The sequence below is a fragment of the Eulemur rufifrons genome, chromosome 12, assembly GCF_041146395.1.
Source record: "Eulemur rufifrons isolate Redbay chromosome 12, OSU_ERuf_1, whole genome shotgun sequence".
In the NCBI taxonomy this organism is placed as follows: domain Eukaryota; kingdom Metazoa; phylum Chordata; class Mammalia; order Primates; family Lemuridae; genus Eulemur; species Eulemur rufifrons.
In genome coordinates this window covers 26,928,107-26,946,793 of record NC_090994.1, presented here as the reverse complement: position 1 = coordinate 26,946,793, position 18,687 = coordinate 26,928,107, and the positions used below count along the sequence as shown (strand labels likewise).

Here is an 18,687-nt window from a genome sequence, read left to right as displayed (position 1 = left end):
TCTGTCAGTCTGCTGGCTTGTATTTATTATGCCCAGACAGGGAAGTGGATATGTGTGTGGCAGGTGAAAAATGCGGAACCTGTTTCTGTCTTAGACTGAAAGAAGATCCGCACTTTGGAGCCTGTTCCTTTAAAAATCCTATGATTCATCAGCTGGGAATCCACCATGGTTCCCTAGACCTCTCTATACATGGGCCCAGGTACCTGGCCAGTACCAAGATGTATGCCGCAGAACTTTTGAAGTAAACACTACGTGTAGAATTATTTGCCAGTTTTTGCAGCACATATCACTATAATTGTGATAAGGTTCGTCTGCCTCCTTAAACCCAAGATGGCTGCCACGGATAAAACTATGCTGAGGCCTAGGTCACTTGGATTCCACTTGTTACTGGAGCCTGCAAGGAGGCCATTCTTTTAAGTAGCATTCCACCATCGTTTCTCCGTTATTTTAAAATGCAGGGAACCTTTTGCAAGTTAGCATAATAATTAGTAGCTGGAGGGTATGTTTTTTTTGTGGTGTCGGTGTGTGTGGAAGGTGCAGGCCCTCCGTCAGTTTGCTAGTTTGTGTTTATTTTCCTTACAGAGGAGAAGTGGGCATGTGTGTGGCAGGTGAAAAGTGCCGATCCCATTTCCATCTTAGACTGAAACAGGATCCGCATTTTTCACCCTTTTCCTTTAAGAATCCTTTGATTCATCAGCTGGGAATCCACCATGGTTCTCTACACCCCACAATGCGTGGGCCCAGTTAACTGGCTAGTTAAAAGAAGTATGCCACAGACCCTTTGAAATAACCACTACCATGGAAATTATTTGCCAGCTTTTCCAGCACTTTTACCGTAATTTTGATAAGGTTGATCTGTGCTTCCTTAAACCCTAGATGGCAGCCACGGACAAACCTATACTGAGGCCTATCTGGCTTGGTGTTGCTAATACTTGGTACGGGAGTCTGACAAGAATTGAGGCATTTAATTATCATTCCACCATCCTTTCTCCCTTATATTAAAAGGCAGGGCAACTTTCGGGAGTTAGCATAAGGATGAGTCACTGGAGGGGACGTTTTTGTGTGGGATCAGGGTGGGTTGGGTGACAGACCCTCTGTCAGTCCGGCGGTTTGTATTTATTATGCCCAGACAGGGGAAGTGGATGTGTGTGGCAGGTGAAAAGTGCGGATCCCGTTTCAGCCTTAGACTGAAACAGGATCCGCACTTTTCAGCCTGTTCCTTTAAGAATCCTTTACTTCTTAAGCTGGGAATCCACCATGGGTCTCTAGACCGCTCTATGCGTGGGCACACTTAACTGGCTAGTTCAAAGAATTATGCCGTATAGCTTCTGAAATAACCACTACCATGAGAATTATTTGACTGATTTTGCAGCACCTATCACCAAAATTGTTATAAGGTTCATCTGTGCCTCCTTAAACTCAAGATGGCTGCCATGGACATAACTATGCTGAGGCGTAGCTGACTTGGTGTTGCCTATTTTTGTTAGAGGAGACTGACAAGAAGCCATTCTTCTAAGTATCATTCCACCATCCTTTCTCCATTATATAAAAATGCAGAGACCATTTTGCAAGTTAACATAATAATTAGTAGTTGGAGGGGACTTTTTTTTTTCTGGGGTCAGTGTGGGTGTGGGAGGTCAGGCCCTCTGTCAGTTCGCTGGTTTTTTTTATTATCCCCAGAGAGGAGAAGTGGGCATTTGTGTGGCAGGTGAAAAGTGCGGATGCTGTTTCAGTCTTAGACAGAAACAGGATCCGCACATTTCACCCCGTTCCATTAAGAATCCTTTACTTCAACAGCTGGGAATACACCATGGTTCTCTAGGCCACTCTATGCTTGGGCCCAGAAAACTGCCTGTTTCCATGAAGTATTCTGAAGAGATTTTGAAATAACCACTATATTGAGAATTATTTGCCAGTTTTTGCAGCACCTTTCACCATAAATGTCATAAGGTTAGTTCTTCCTCCTTAATCTCGAGATGGCTGCCATTGACAAAACTATGCTGACACCTAGCTCACTTGGTGAGGCCGATACTTGTTACTGGAGACTGGCAGGATTACATTCTTTTAAGTATCATTCCACCATCCTTTCTCCACGATTTTAAAAGCCAAAGCACGTTTCTGCAGTTAGAATAACAAGGAGTCGCTGGAGGGGAAGTTTTTATGTGGGGTCTGGGGGGCTGGTGCGGCAAGCCCTCTGTCAGTTCTGTGGTTTCTTTTTATTATCCTCAGAGAGGAGAAGTGGGCATGTGTGTGGCAGGTGAAAAGTACGAATCCTGTTTCAGAGACTGAAACGGGATCCGCACTTTTCATGCTGTCCCTTAAGAATCCTTTGCTTCATCAGCTGGGAATCCACCATGGTTCTCTACACCCCACTATGCGTGGGCCCCTTTAACTGGCTAGTTAAAAGAAGTTTGCCACAAAGCTTTTGAAATAACCACTACCATGGAAATTATTTGCCAGCTTTTCCAGCACTTTTACCATAATTTTCATAAGGTTCATCTGAGCTTCCTTAAACCCTAGATGGCTGCCACGGACAAACCTATACGGAGTGCTACTCACTTGGTGTTGCCAATATTTGCTACGGGAGTCTGACAAGAATCCAGGCTTTTAATTATCATTGCACAATCCTTTCTCCCTTATATTAAAAGGCAGAGCAACTTTCCGCAGTTAGCATAAGGATGAGTCACTGGAGGGGACGTTTTTGTGTGGGATCGGGGTGGGTTGGGGGACAGGCCCTCTGTCAGTCTGGCCATTTGTATTTATTATGCCCAGACAGGGGAAGTGGATATGTGTTTGGCAGGTGAAAAGTGCGGATCCTGTTTCAGTCTTACTGTAATAGGATCCGCACTTTTCAGCCTGTTCCTTTAAAATCCTTTGAATCATCAGCTGGGAATCCACCATGGTTCCCTAGACCCCTCTATCCATGGGCCCAGGTAACTGGCCAATACCAAGATGTATGCCACAGAGCTTTTGAAATAAACACTACATGCAGAATTATTTGCCAGTTTTTGCAGCACATATCACCATAATTGTGAAAAGTTTCATCTGGGCCTCCTTAAACACACGATGGCTGCCACGGATAAAACTATGCTGAGGCCTAGGTCACTTGGATTTTAGGACACTTGTTACTGTAGCCTGGAAGGGGGCCATTCTTTTAAGTATCATTCCACCATGGTTTCTGCATTATTTTAAAATGCAGGGAACCTTTTGCAAGTTAGAGGAATAATTATTGGCAGGAGGGGACTTTTTGTTGTGGGGTCGGTGTGGGTGGGGGGCGCAGGCCCTCTGTCAGTTCGCTGGTTTGTTTTTATTTTCCCCTGAGAGGAGAAGTGGGCATGTGAGTGCAAGGTGAAAAGTGCGGATCCCCTTTCTGTCTTAGACTGAAACAGGACCTGCACTTTTCACCCTGTTCCTTTAAGAATGTTTTGCTTCATCAGCTGGGAATCCACCATGGGTCTCTAGACCGCTCTATGCGTGGGCTCAGTTAACTGGCTAGTTCAAAGAGTTATGCCGCAGAGCTTTTGAAATGACCACTGGCATGAGAATTATGTGACAGCTTTTGCAGCACCTTTCACCATAATTGCGACAAAGTTCATCTGTGCCTCCTTAAACCCAAGATTGCTGCCACGGAGAAACGTGTGCTGAGGCCTAGGTCACTTGGTGTTGCCAATACTTGGTATGGCAGTCTGGCAATAAGCCCGTCTGTTAGGTATAATTACACAATCCTATCTCCATTATTTTAAAAGGCAGAGGACCTTTCGCCAGATAGCATAAGGATGAGTCTCTGGAGGGGATGTTTTGTGTGGGGTGGCGGGGGCGAGGGCAGGCCATCTGTCAATCTGATGGGTTATTTTTGTTATCCCTGGAGAGGAGAAGTGGGCATGTGTGTTGCAGACAAAAAGTGCGGATGCCGTTTCAGTCTTAGACAGAAACAGGTCCGCACTTTTCAGCCTGTTCCTTTAAGAATCCATTGATTCATCACCTGGAAATCCACCATTGTTCTCCAGATCCCTCTCTGCGTGGGCACAGATAACTGGCTTGTTCCAAGAAGAATGCTGCAGAGCTTTTAAATTAACCAGTTCGTTGAGAATTATTTGCCACGTTTTCACCACGTTTCACCATAACTGTAATAACGTTTGTATGTGCCTCCATAAACCCAATATGGCTGCCACGGACATTACTATGCTGAGGCGTAGCTGACTTGGTTTTGCCTATTTTTGTTAGTGGAGACTGACAAGAAGGCATTCTTCTAAGTATCATTACACCATCCTTTCTCCATTGTTTAAAAATGCAGGGAAATTTTGCAAGTTAGCATAATATTTAATATCTGGAGGAGACGTTTTTTTTGGTGGGGTCGTTGTGGGTGGCAGGGTTGGGCCCTTTGTCAGTTTGCAGGTTTGTTTTTATTATCCCCAGAGAGGAGAAGTGGGTATGTGTGTGGCAGAGAAAAATTGCGAATCCTCTTTCAGGTACTGAAACAGGATCCCCACTTTTCACCCCGTTCCTTTAAGAATCCTTTGCTTCATCAGCTGAGAATCCACCATGGTTGTCTAGACCCCTCTTTGCATGAGCCCAGAAAACTGCCTGGTTCCAAGAACTATTTCACAGAACTTTTGAAATAACCACTACGTTGAGAATTATTTGCCAGTTTTTGCAGCACCTATCACCATAATTGTTATAAGGTTCACCTATGCCTCCTTAAACCCAAGATGGCTGCTACGGAAATAACTATGCTGAGGTGTAGCTGACTTGGTGTTTCCTATTTTTGTTAGTGGAGACGGACAAGAAGCTATTCTTCTAAGTATCATTCCACCATCCTTTCTCCATTATTTAAAAATGCAGAGAACATTTTGAAAGTTAACATGATAATTAGTAGCTGGAGGGGACATTTTTTTTTTTTGGTGGGTTCGGTGTGGGTTGGGGAGGGCAGGCCCTCTGTCAGTTCGCTGGTTTGTTTTTATTATCCCCAGAGAGGAGAAGTGGGCATGTGTGTGGCAGGTGAAAAGTGCGGATCCTGTTTCAGTCTTAGACAGAAACAGAATCCGCACATTTCACCCCATTCCATTAAGAATCCTTTACTTCAACAGCTGGGAATACACCATGGTTTTGTAGGCCACTCTATGCTTAGGCCCAGAAAACTGCGTGTTACCATGAAGTATTCCACAGAAATTTTGAAATAACCACTATATTGAGAACTATTTGCCAGTTTTTGCAGCACCTTTCACTATAACTGTCATAAGATTCGACTCTTCCTCCTTAATCTCGAGATGGCTGCCATGGACAAAACTATGCTGAAGCCTAGCTCACTTAGTGTGGCCAATTCTTGGTACTGGAGACTGGCAGGATTACATTCTTTTAAGTATTATTCCACCATCATTTCTCCACTATTTTAAAAGCCAAAGCACGTTTCTGCAGTTAGAATAACAAGGAGTCACTGGAGGGGAAGTTTTTATGTGGGGTCTGGGGGGCTGGTGGGGCAAGCCCTCTGTCAGTTCTGTGGTTTGTTTTTATTATCCCCAGAGAGGAGAAGTGGGCATGTGTGTGGCATGTGAAAAGTGCGGATCCTGTTTCAGAGACTGAAAAAGGATCCGCCCTTTTCATCCTGTTCCTTTAAGATTCCTTTGCTTCATCAGCTGGGAATCCACCATGGTTCTCTACACCCCACTATGCGTGGGCCCACTTAACTTGCTAGCTCCAAGAAGTATGCCACAGCGCTTTTGAAATAACCACTACCATGGAAATTATTTGCCAGCTTTTCTAGCACTTTTACCATAATTTTGATAAGGTTCATCTGTGTTCCTTAAACCATAGATGCCTGCCACGGACAAACCTATACTGAGGGCTATCTCGCTTGGTGTTGCCAATACTTGCTACGGGAGTCTGACAAGAATCCAGGCTTTAAATTATCATTGCACCATCCTTTCTCCCTTATATTAAAAGGCAGAGCAACTTTCGGCAGTTAACATAAGGATGAGTCACTGGAGGAGACGTTTTTGTGTGGGGTCGGGGTGGTTTGGGGGACAGGCCCTCTGTCAGTCCGGCGGTTTGTATTTATTATGCCCAGACAGGGGAAGTGGATATGTGTGTGGCAGGTGAAAATTGCGGAACCTGTTTCAGTCTTACTGAAACAGGATCCGCACTTTTCAGCCTATTCCTTTAAAATCCGTTGATTGATCAGTTAGGAATCCACCATGGTTCCATAGACCCCTCTATGCGTGGGCACAGGTACCTGGCCAGTACCAAGATGTATGCTGCAGAGCTTTTGAAATAAACACTACGTGTAGCATTATTTGCCAGTTTTTCAGCACAAATCACCATAATTGTCATAACGTTCGTCTGTGCCTCCTTAAACACAAGATGGCTGCCACGGATAAAACTATGCTGAGGCCTAGGTCACTTCGATTTCACGACACTTGTTACTGGAGCCTGCAAGAAGGCCATTCTTTTAAGTATCATTCCACCATTCTTACTCCATTATTTTAAAATGCAGGGGACTTTTGCAAGTTAGCATAATAATTAGTAGCTGGAGGGTACGTTTTTTTTGTGGTGTCGGTGTGTGTGGAAGGTGCAGGCCATCCGTCAGTTCGCTAGTTTGTGTTTATTTTCCTTAGAGAGGAGAAGTGGGCATGTGTCTGGCAGGTCAAAAGTGCTGACCCCGTTTCTGTCTCACACAGAAATGGGACCTGCACTTTTCACCCCGTTCCTTTAAGAATCATTTGCTTCATCAGCTGGGAATCCACCATGGGTCTCTAGAATGCTCTATGCTTTGGCCCAGTGTAGAGGCTAGTTCAAAGAATTATGTCGCAGAGCGCTTGAAATAACCACCACCATGAGAATTATTTGACAGCTTTTGCAGCACCTTTCACAATAATTGTGATAAGGTTCATCTGTGCCTCCTTAAACCCAATGGCCGCCACGGACAAACGTGTGCTGAGGCCTAGGTCACTTGCTGTTGCCAATACTTGGTATGGGTGTCTGGCAATAAACCATTCTTTAGGTATAAGTTGACCATCCTATCTCCATTACTTTAAAAGCCAGAGGACCTTTACCTAGATAGCATAAGGATGAGTCCCTGGAGGGCACGTTTTTGTGTGGGGTGATGGGGGGCGGGGGCAGGCCATCTGTCAATCCAATAGGTTGTTTTTGTTATCCCTAGAGAGGAGAAGTGTGCATGTGTGTTGCAGGCAAAAAGTGCATATACTGTTTCAGTCTCGATCCGCACTTTTCAGCCTGTTCCATTAAGAATCCTTTAATTCATCACCTGGGAATCCACCATGGTTCTCTAGAACCATCTATGCGTGGGACGAGGTAACTGGCTCGTTCCAAGAAGTATGCCGCAGAGCTTTTAAATTAACCAGTACGTTGAAAATTATTTGCCAGGTTTTCAGCACGTTTCACCATAATTCTGATAACGTTTGTATGTGCCTCCTTAAACCCAAGATGGCTGCCACAGACATAACTATGCTGACGCAGAGCTGACTTGGTGGTGCCTATTTTTGTTAGTGGAGACTGGCAAGAATCCATTCTTCTAAGTATCATTCACCCTTCCTTTCTCCATTATTTAAAGATGCAAGGAAATTTTGCAAGTTAGCATAATAATTAGTAGCTGGAGGGGACTTTTTTTTTGTGGGGTCGGGGTGGTTTGGGGGACAGGCCCTCTGTCAGTCCGGCGGTTTGTATTTATTATGCCCAAACAGGGGAAGTGAATATGTGTGTGGCAGGTGAAAATTGCGAATCCTGTTTCAGTCTTAGAATGAAACAGGATCTGCACTTTTCAGCCTGTTTCTTTAAAAATCCTTTGATTTATCACCTGGGTATCCACCATGGTTCCCTAGACCCCTCTATCCATGGGCCCAGTAAACTCACCAGTACCAAGTTATATGCCGTAGAGCTTTTGAATTAAATACTACGGATAGACTTATTTGCCAGTTTTTGCAGCACATATCACCATAATTGTGATAAGGTTCGTCTGTGCCTCCTTAATCCCAAGATGGCTGCCGCGGAAAAACGTGTGCTAAGGCCTAGGTCACTTGCTGTTGCCAATACTTTGTATGGGAGTCTGGCAATATGCCAGTCTTTTAGGTACAATTTCACCATCCTATCGCAATTATTTTAAAAGGCAAAGGATCTTTCGCCAGATAGCATAAGGATGAGTCGCTGGCATAAGGATCGACGTTTGTGTGTGGGGTGGCCGGGGGCATGGGCAGACCATCTGTCAATCCGATGCATTGTTTTTCTTATCCCTTGAGAGGAGAAGTTGGCCTGTGTGTTGCACTCAAAAAGTGCAGATCCTATTTCCGTCTTAGACTGAAACAGGATCCGCACTTTTCAGCCTGTTCCTTTAAGAATCCTTTGATTCATCACCTGGGAATCCACCATGGTTCTCGAGACCCCTCTATGCGTGGGCACAGGTAACTGGCTTGTTCCAAGAAGTATGCCGCAGAGCTTTTGAATTAACCAGAACGTTTAGAATTATTTGCCAGCTTTTCAGCAGGTTTCACCCTAATTTTGATAACGTTTGTATGTCCCTCCTTAAAATCAAGTTGGCTGCCACGGACATAACTATGCTGAAGCGTAGCTGACTTGGTGTGGCCTATTTTTGTTAGTGGAGACTGACAAGAAGCCATTCTTCTAAGTATCATTCCACCATCCTTTCTCCATTATTTAAAAATCCAGGGAAATTTTGCAAGTTAGCATAATAATTAGTAGCTGGAGGGGACTTTTTTTTTTTGTGGGGTCAGTGTGGGTGGGGGTGGCATGCCCTCTGTGAGTTCGCTGGTTTCTTTTTATTATCCCCAGAGAGGAGAAGTGGGCATGTGTGTGGCAGGTGAAAAGTGCGGATCCTGTTTCAGTCTTAGACAGAAACAGGATCCGCACTTTCCCCCCCACCCCGTTCCATTAAGAATACTTTGCTTCATAAGCTGGGAATCCACCATGGTTTTCTAGACCCCACTATGCGTGGGCCCAGAAAACTGCCTGGTTGCAAGAAGTATTCCACAGAGGTTTTGAAATAACCACTACGTTGAGAATAATTTGCCAGTTTTTGCAGCACCTTTCACCATAATTGTCATAATGTTCGCCTCTTCCTCTTAATCTCCAGATGGCTGCCATGGACAAAACTATGCTGAGGCCTAGCTCACTTCGTGTGGCTGATGGTTTGCACTGGAGACTGGGAAGAATACATTTTTTTAAGTATCATTCCACCATCCTTTCTCCACTATTTTAAAAGCCAGAGCACCTTTCGGGAGTTAGAATAACAAGGAGTCGCTGGAGGGGAATTTTTTATTAGGGGTCTGGGGGGCTGGTGGGGCCAGCCCTCTCTCAGATCTGTGGTTTATTTTTATTATCCTCAGAGAGGAGAAGTGAGCATGTGTGTGGCAGGTGAAAAGTGCTGATTCTGTTTCAGAGACTGAAGCAGGATCCGCACTTTTCATCCCATTCCTTTAAGAATCCTTTGCTTCATCAGCTAGGAATCCACCATGGTTCTCCACACTCCACTATGCGTGGGCCCTGTTAACTGGCTAGTTGAAAGAAGTATGCTGCAGAGCTTTTGAAATAACCACTACCATGTTAATTATTTGCCAGCTTTTCTAGCACTTTTACCATAATTTTGATAACGTTCATCTGTGCTTCCTTAAACCCTAGATGGCTGCCACGGACAAACCTATACTGAGGGCTACCTGACTTGGTGTTGCCAATACTTGGTACGGGAGTCTGACAAGAATCCAGTCTTTTAATTATCATTGCACCATCCTTTCTCCCTTATATTAAAAGGCAGAGCAACTTTCGGCACTTAGCATAAGGATGAGTCACTAGAGGGTACGTTTTTGTGTGGGGTCGGGGTGGGTGGGGGACAGGCCCTCTGTCAGTCCGGCGGTTTGTATTTACTATGCCCAGACAGGGGAAGTGGATATGTGTGTGGCAGGTGAAAAGTGCGGAACCTGTTTCAGTCTTAGACTGAAACACGATCCGCACTTTTGAGCCTGTTCCTTTAAAAATCCTTTGAATCATCGGCTGGGAATCCACCATGGTTCCATAGACCCCTCTATGCATGGGCCCAGGTATCTTGCCAGTACCAAGATGTATGCGGCAGAGCTCTGGAAATAAACACTACGTGTAGAATTATTTGCCAGTATTTTCAGCACATATCACCATAATTGTGACAAGGGTCGTGTGTGCCTCCTTAAACACAAGATGGCTGCCACGTAGAAAACTATGCTGAGGCCTAGCTCACTTGGATTTCACGACACTTGATACTGGAGCCTGGAAGGAGGCCATTCTTTTAAGTATCATTCCATCATCGTTTCTCCTTTATTTTAAAATGCAGGGAAACTTTTGCAAGTTAGCATAATAATTAGTAGCTGGAGGGGACTTTTTTTGTTGTTGTGTCGGTGTGGGTGGGGGTGCAGGCCCTCTGTCAGTTCACTCGTTTGTTTTTATTTTCCCCAGAGAGGACAAGTGGGCATGTGTGTGGCAGGTGAAAAGTGCAGATCCCGTTTCAGTCTTACACTGAAAGAGGACCCTCACTTTTCACCCCATTCCTTTAAGAATCCTTTGCTTCATCAGCTGGTAATCCACCATGGGTCTCTGTACCGCTCTATGTGTGGGCCCAGTTAACTCGCCAGTTCAAACAATTATGCTGCAGAGGTTTTGAAATAACCACTACCATGTAGAATTATTTGACAGCTTTTCAGCACTTTTCACCATAATTTTGATAAGGTTGATCTTTGCCTCCTTAAACCCAAGATGGCTGCCACGGACAAACGTGTGCTGAGGCCTAGGTCACTTGCTGTTGCCAATACTTGGTATGGGAGTCTGGCAATAAGCCAGTCTTTTAGGTATAATTCCATCATCCTATCTCCATTATTTTAAAAGGCAGAGGACCTTTCGCCAGATAGCATCAGGATCAGTCGCTGGAGGGGACGTTTTTGTGTGGGGTGGTTGGGGTGGGAGCAGGCCATCGGTCAATCCAATAGGTTGTTTTTGTTATCCCTAGAGAGGAGAAGTGGGCCTGTGTGTTGCAGGCAAAAAGAGCGGATCCTGTTACAGTCTTAGACTGAAACAGCATCCGTACTTTTCAGCCTGTTCCTTTTAGAATCCTTTGATTCATCACCTGGGAATCCACCATGGTTCTCTAGACCCCTCTTTGCGTGGGCAAAGGTAATTGGCTTGTTCCAAGAAGTATGCCAGAGAGCTTTTGAATTAACCAGTACGTTGAGAATTCTTTGCCAGTTTTTCAGCACCTTTCACCATAATTCTGATAACGTTTGTATGTGCCTCCTTAAACCCAAGATGGCTGCCACAGTCATAACTATGCTGAGGCGTAGCTGACTTGGTGGTGCCTATTTTTGTTAGTGGAGACTGACAAGAAGCCATTCTTCTAAGTATCATTCCACCATCCTTTCTCCATTATTTAAAAATGCAGAGAAATTTTGCAAGTTGGCATAATAATTAGTAGCTGAAGGGGACGTTTTTTTTTTTGTGGGGTCCTTGTGGGGGAAGGGAAGGCCCTCTGTCAGTTCTCTGGTTTGTTTTTATTATCCCTTGAGAGGAGAAGTGGGCATGTGTGTGGCAGGTGAAAGTGCGGATCCTGTTTCAGTGTTAGACAGAAACAGCATCCGCACTTTTCACCCCGTTCCATTAAGAGTCCTTTGCTTCATCAGCTGGGAATCCGCCATGGTTCTCTAGACCCCTCTATGCGTGGGCCCAGAAAACTGCCTGGTTCCAAGAAGTATTCCACAGAGCTTTTGAAATACCACTACGTTGAGAATTATTTGCAAGGTTTTGCAGCACCTTTCACCATAAATGTATTAAGGTTCATCTCTTCCTCCTTAATCTCGAGATGGCTGTCATGGTAAAAACTGTGCTGAGGCCTAGCTCACTTGGTGTGGCCGATACTTGGTACTGGAGACTGTCAAGAATACATTCTTTTATGCATCATTCCACCATCCTTTCTCCACTATTTTAAAAGCCAGAGCACCTTTCGGTAGTTAGAATAACAAGGAGTCGCTGGAGGGAAAGTTTTTATGTGGGGTGTAGGGGCGGGTGGGGCAAGCCCTCTGTCAGATCTGTGGTTTGTTTTTACTATTTCCAGAGAGGGGAAGTGGGCATGTGTGTGGCAGGTAAACAGTGCGGATCCTGTTTCAGAGACTGAAACAGGATTCGCACTTTTCATCTTGTTCCTTTAAGAATCCTTTGCTTCATCATGTGGGAATCCACCATGGTTCTCTACACCCCACTAAGCATGGGCCCAGTTAACTGGCTAGTTAAAAGAAGTATGCCGCTGAGCATTTTAAATAACCACTACCATGGAAATTATTTGCCAGCTTTTCCAGCACTTTTTCCATAATTTTGATAAGGTTCATCTGGGCTTCCTTAAACCCTAGATGGCTGCCACAGACAAACCTATACTGAGGGCTATCTGGCTTGGTGTTGCCAATACTTGGTACGGGAGTCTGACAACAATCCAGTCTTTTAATTATCTTTGCACCATCCTTTCCACCTTATATTAAAAGGCAGAGCAACTTTTGGCAGTTAGCATAAGGAGAGTCACAGGAGGGGATGTTTTTGTGTGGGGTCTGGGGTGGGTTGGGGGACAGGCGCTCTGTCAGTCTGGCAGTTTGTATTTATTATGCCCTTACAGGGGAAGTGGATATGTGTGTGGCAGGTGAAAAGTTCTTATCCTGTTTCAGTCTTAGACTGAAACTGGATCCGCACTTTTCAGCCTGTTCCTTTAAAAATTCTTTGATTCATCAGCTGGGAATCCACCATGGTTCCCTAGACCCCTCTTATACTTCTCCATCTATTCACCAAGCTGTAATTGCTGAACAACCAGCAAAACTTGCCCAAGGAATCAGTCAGTTGGATAAAGAACTACACCTACAGGTTGTTGCAAGACATGAAGATTTACTGGCACAAGCAACTGGTATTGAGTCTTTGTAAGGTGTTTTTCAGATCATGCAGACAAGAATTGGCGCTTTACAGGGAGCTGTTGATAGGATGAAAGCAAAAATTTTTGAGCCATACAATAAAATAGTAGCCTGTACTGCACAACTAGCAAGACTTCAGGTTGCCTGTGATTTGCTTCGGAGAATTATTCGCATTTTGTAACTCTGTAAGAGACTCCAAGGACAACTACAAGGAGGAAGTAGAGAGATAACAAAAGCTTCTCAGAGTCTCAATGAACTTGATTATCTTTCTCAAGGAATAGATCTTTCTGGAATAGAAGTAATAGAAAATGATCTGCTTTTTATTGCAAGAGCTCGACTTGAAGTGGAAAATCAAGCTAAGCGCCTACTGGAGCAAGGTGTGGAGATTCAGAATCCTACTCAAGTCGGAACAGCTCTTCAGGTTTTCCATAATCTTGGAATTTTGAAGGATACTATTATCAGTGTTGTGGATGGATATCGTGTTACTTTAGAGGAAAATATCAAGAATGCGTTAGACATCAAAGTTTTGACTCAGGCTTCCCAGTCAGCTGTGAGAGGGGGTCCTGGACGATCTACCATGCCAACCCCAGGAAATACTACAGCATTTCGTGCTTCCCTCTGGACCAATATGGAGAAACTTATGGATCTTATTTGCTCTGTTTGTGGACAGGTACAACATCTACAAAAAGTATTAGCCAAAAAGAGAGACCCTGTTTCTCATATTTGTTTCATTGAAGAAATACTTAAGGATGGACAACCTGAAATTTTCTACAAGTTTTGGAATTCAGTTACTGAGGCACTTCCTTCTCAATTTCATGGGACAATAAACACTTCTGCGTTTTTGAAACAGGCATGTGAAGGAGAATACCCTAAATTATTGCGTCTCTATAATGACTTCTGGAAGCGTCTTCAACAATACAGTCAAAATATCCAAGGGAATTTTAATGCAAGTGGAACTACAGACCTCTTTGTTGACCTACAGCACATGGAAGATGATACACAAGATATATTCATACCAAAAAAGCCAGATTATGATCCAGAAAGGGCTTTGAAAGACTCACTGCAGCCCTGAGGCTGCTTACCTGTCAAAATCCTTATCCCGGCTCTTCGATCCTATCAACTTGGTGTTTCCCCCTGGTGGTCTAAATTCTCCTTCCTGTGATGAACTTGATGGTATCATTAAAACTATAGCAAGTGAACTAAATGTAGCTGCTGTTGATGCAAACCTCACATTAGCTGTGTCAAAAAACGTGGCAAAGACCATTCAGTTATATGGTGTAAAATCAGAGCAGCTTCTTTCCACACAAGGAGATGCAAGTCAGGTGATTGGGCCTCTTACTGAAGGACAGAGAAGAAATGTGGCAGTAGTGAATTCACTGTACAAGTTGCACCAGTCAGTAACAAAGGTAGTTTCCAGTCAGAGCTCGTTCCCACCGGCAGCTGAGCAAACTATAATTTCAGCCCTAAAGGGGATCCATGCTCTTATGGAAAATGCTGTGCAACCCTTACTGACTTCAGTGGGAGATGCTATAGAGGCCATGATCATCACCATGCATCAGGAAGATTTTTCTGGGTCACTATCCAGCTCAGGAAAGCTCGATGTTCCTTGTTCTCTGTACATGAAGGAGCTACAAGGTTTCATTGCCAGAGTTATGAGTGATTATTTTAAACACTTTGAATGCTTAGATTTTGTCTTTGATAACACTGAAGCTATTGCCCAAAGAGCAATTGAACTTTTTATCCGCCACGCCAGTCTCATCAGACCTCTTGGTGAAGGTGGGAAAATGCGACTTGCTGCTGATTTTGCACAGATGCAGTTGGCTGTGGGTCCCTTCTGCAGATGAGTTTCCAACTTAGGAAAGTCCTATCGAATGCTGAGGTCATTCAGACCACTGCTCTTCCAGACAAGTGAAAATGTGGCCAATAGTCCTACACTCGGGGACATCATTCCTTTCAGCATCGTCATTCAGTTTTTGTTCACAAGAGCACCTGCTGAGATGAAGTCCCTGCTCCAGAAGGCAGAGTGGTCCCACGCACGCTTCTCTCAGTGGCTGGACGACCATCCGTCTGAAAAGGACAGGCTCCTCCTCATCAGGGGAGACCTGGAAGCTTACGTCCAGACAGTGAGAAGTAGAGAAGGCAAAGAATTTGCACCAGTTTATCCCATAATGGTTCAGCTGCTTCAAAAAGCTATGTCTGCTCTTCAGTAACAATATGAAATCCAATCTCCACTTCGTGCTAACCCATTCATAGTCGGCAGTTAAGTAACACATACTCTAAAATTTAGACAGCAACTATTTACTATTTTCAGAATGTAATGGATTTTTCTGTATTTCCTGTTGATCTTTATTTACCTCTTTAGCACTTCTACTTTAAGTAGCATAAAATGTCAAAAGATTCATCATCACAGCCTTTAAAATTCATGGACCTGATTATTCCAGAGAGATTCTTTTTTTCCTTTCAGACTTTTGTACAAGGCTAAAATTTCTTTATCACCTAAGTTCCACTATGGGTACATCTACACAAAGTCCCCATTGCTTCTAAAGGGATATGAACAAGTTACAGGTAGCCTGTTTTTCCCAAGCTGCCCTTTTCCTGAGCTCAGTGGTTCCCAAATATGGCTGCACACTGACAACACCAGGGGAGTTTTAAAAAAATCCTGATGCTCGACTTACACTCCATAGTAATTAACCTGTCTGGGAGAGGGAGGGGGAGCCAGGCATCAGTATTTTTTTTTTTTAAATCCCCACAGTGATTCCAATATGCAACGAAAGTTTGGGAACCACTAACATATTCAAAATTAAGATGTAGGGTTAAATGTTCTTGTTTAAATATGTCATACTGAATCTTTAAATAAAGCAAGGCTTTCTCAAAAAAAAAAAAAAAAAACATACAACTTGGCCAGTACCAAGTTGTATGCCACAGAGATTTTGAAATAAACACTACGTGTAGAATTATTTGTCAGTTTTTGCAGCACATATCACCATAATTGTGATAAGGTTTGTCTATACCTCCCTAAACACAAGATGGCTGCCACGGAGAAAACTATGCTGAGGCCTAGGTCACTTGGATTTCACGACACTTGTTACTGGAGCCTGGAAGGAGGCCATCCTTTTAAGTAGCATTCCACCATCCTTTCTCCATTATTTTAAAAGGCAGGGAAACTTCTGCAAGTTAGCATTATAATTAGTAGCTGGAAGGGACTTTTTTTTGTGGGGTCAGTGTGCGTGTGGGGGGCAGGCCCTCTGTCAGTTCACTGGTTTGTTTTTATTATCCCCAGAGAGGAGATGTGGGCATGTGTGTGGCAGGTGAAAAGTGCGGATCCTGTTTCAGTCTTAGAATGAAACAGGATCCGCACTTTTCACCATGTTCCTTTAAGTATCCTTTGCTTCCTTAGCTGGGAATCCACCATGGTTCTCTAGACCGCTCTATGCGTGGGCCCAGTTAACTGGCTAGTTCAAAGAAGTATGCCGCAGAGCTTTTGAATTAACCACTAAGTTTAGAATTATTTTCCCGTTTTTGCAGTAAGTTTACCCATAATTGTGATAACGTTTTATGTACCTCCTTAATCCCAAGATGGCTGCCACAGACATAAATATGTTGAGCTGTAGTTCACTTGGTGTTGCTGATACTTGTTACTGGAGACTGACAAGAAGTCATTCTTTTAAGTATCATTCCACCATCCTTTCTCCATTATTTTAAAAAGTAGAGTACCTTTCTTGAATAGCATAATAATGAGTCACTGGAGGGGAAGTTTTTATGTGGGGTCTGGGGGGCTGGTGGGGCAAGCCCTCTGTCAGTTCTGTGCTTTGTTTGTATTATCCCCAGAGAGGAGAAGTGGGCATGTGTGTGGCAGGTAAACAGTGCGGATCCTGTTTCAGTCTTAGTCTCAAACAGGATCCGCCATTTTCACCCTGTTCCTTTAAAATCCTTTGATACATCAGCTGGGAAACCACCATGGTTCTCTAGACCCCTCAATGCATGGGATCAGGAAACTGGCTAGTTCCTAGAAATAATCCGCAGAGCTTTTGAATTAATCACTAAGTGGAGAGTTATTTGCCAGTGTTTGCAACACCTATCTCCAAAATTGTGATAAGTTTCTTCTGTGCCTCCTTAAACCCAAGATGGCTTCCACGGAGAAAACTATGCTGAGGCCTAGCTCTCTTTGTTTTGACAATACTTGTTACTGGAGCTTGGAAGGAGGCCATTCTTTTAAGTATCATTCCACCATCCTTTCTCCATTACTTTAAAATGCAGGAAATCTTTTGCAAGTTAGCATAATCATTAGTAGCTTGAGGGGACTTTTTTTTTGTGTGGGGTGCGGAGCGCAGGCCCTCTGTCATTTTGCTGGTTTGTTTTTATTATCCCCAGAGAGGAGAAGTGGGCATGTGTGTGGCAGGTGAAAAGTGCAGATCCTGTTTCAGAGATTGAAACAGGATCCCCACTTTTAACCCCGTTCCATTAAGAATCCTCCGCTTCATCAGCTGGGAATCCACCATGGTTCTCTAGAGCCCTCTATGCGTGGGTCTAGTTAACTGGCTAGTTCAAAGAAGTATGCCACAGATCTTTTGAAATAACCACTACGATGGCTATTATTTGTCAGCGTTCCAGCACCTTTTACCATAATTTTGATAAGGTTGATCTGCACTTCCTTAAACCCAAGATGGATGCCACGGACAAACCTATACTGATGGCTAGCTCGCTTGGTGTTGTCAATACTTGGTACAGGAGTCTGGCAAGAAGCCAGTCTTTTAAGTATCATTGCACCATCCTTTCTCCATTATATTATAAGGCAGAGCAACCTTCGGCAGTTAGCATAAGGATGAGTCCCTGGAGGGGACGATTTTGTGTGGGGTCAGGGTGGGTGTTGGGACAGGCCCTCTGTCAGTCTGACGGTTTGTACTTATTATGCCCAGACAGGGGAAGTGGATATGTGTGTGGCAGGTGAAAAGTGCGGATCCTATTTCAGTCTTAGACTGAAATAGGATCCACATTTTTCAGCCTGTTTCTTTAAAAATCCTTTGATTCATCAGCTGGGAATCCACTATAGTTTCCTAGACCCCTCTATGCATCGGGCCAGGTAACTGGCCAGTAACAAGATGTATGCTGAAGAGCTTTTGAAATAATCACTATGTGTAGAATTATTTGCCAGTTTTTGCAGCACATATCACCATAATTGTGATAAGGTTGGTCTGTGCCTCCTTAAACACAAGATGGCTGCCACGGAGAAAACTATGCTGAGGCCTAGCTCACTTGGTTTTCACGATACTTGTTACTGGAGCCTGGAAGGACGCCATTCTTATAACTATCATTCCACCATCCTTTCTCCACTATTTTAAAATGCAGGGAACCTTTTGCAAGGTTGAATAATAATTAGTAGCTGGAGGGGACTTTTTTTTTTGTGGGGTCAGTATGGGTGGGGGGCACAGGCCCTCTGTCAGTTCGCAGGTTTGTTTTTATTTTCCCCAGAGAGGAGAAGTGGGCATCTGTGTGGCAGGTGAAAAGTGCGGATCCCGTTTCTGTCTTAGACTGAAACGGGATCCGCACTTTTCAGCCCGTTACTTTAAAAATCCTTTGATTCATCAGCTGGGAATCCAACATGGTGTTTTACACCCCTCTATGCATGGGCCCAGGTTACTGGCTAGTTCCAAGAAGTATTCCCCAGAGCTTTTGAAATAATCACTACGTGGAGAATTATTTGCCAGTTTTTGCAGCACCTATCACCATAATTGTGAAAAGGTTCGTCTGTGCCTCCTTA

The 18,687-nt window shown here is 44.0% G+C and overlaps 1 protein-coding gene across 1 annotated transcript; it reads left to right on the top strand.

The window, feature by feature from the left end:
- Window positions 1–11,842: 11,842 nt before the first annotated feature.
- On the top strand, window positions 11,843–15,411 carry LOC138393684 (conserved oligomeric Golgi complex subunit 5-like). Its single transcript, XM_069485060.1, is given in 4 exon segments — window positions 11,843–11,854; window positions 12,757–12,885; window positions 13,600–13,997; window positions 13,999–15,411. Coding segments are annotated over 4 exon segments (1,680 nt in total). The 3' UTR covers window positions 15,140–15,411.
- The last annotated feature ends 3,276 nt before the right edge of the window (window positions 15,412–18,687 follow it).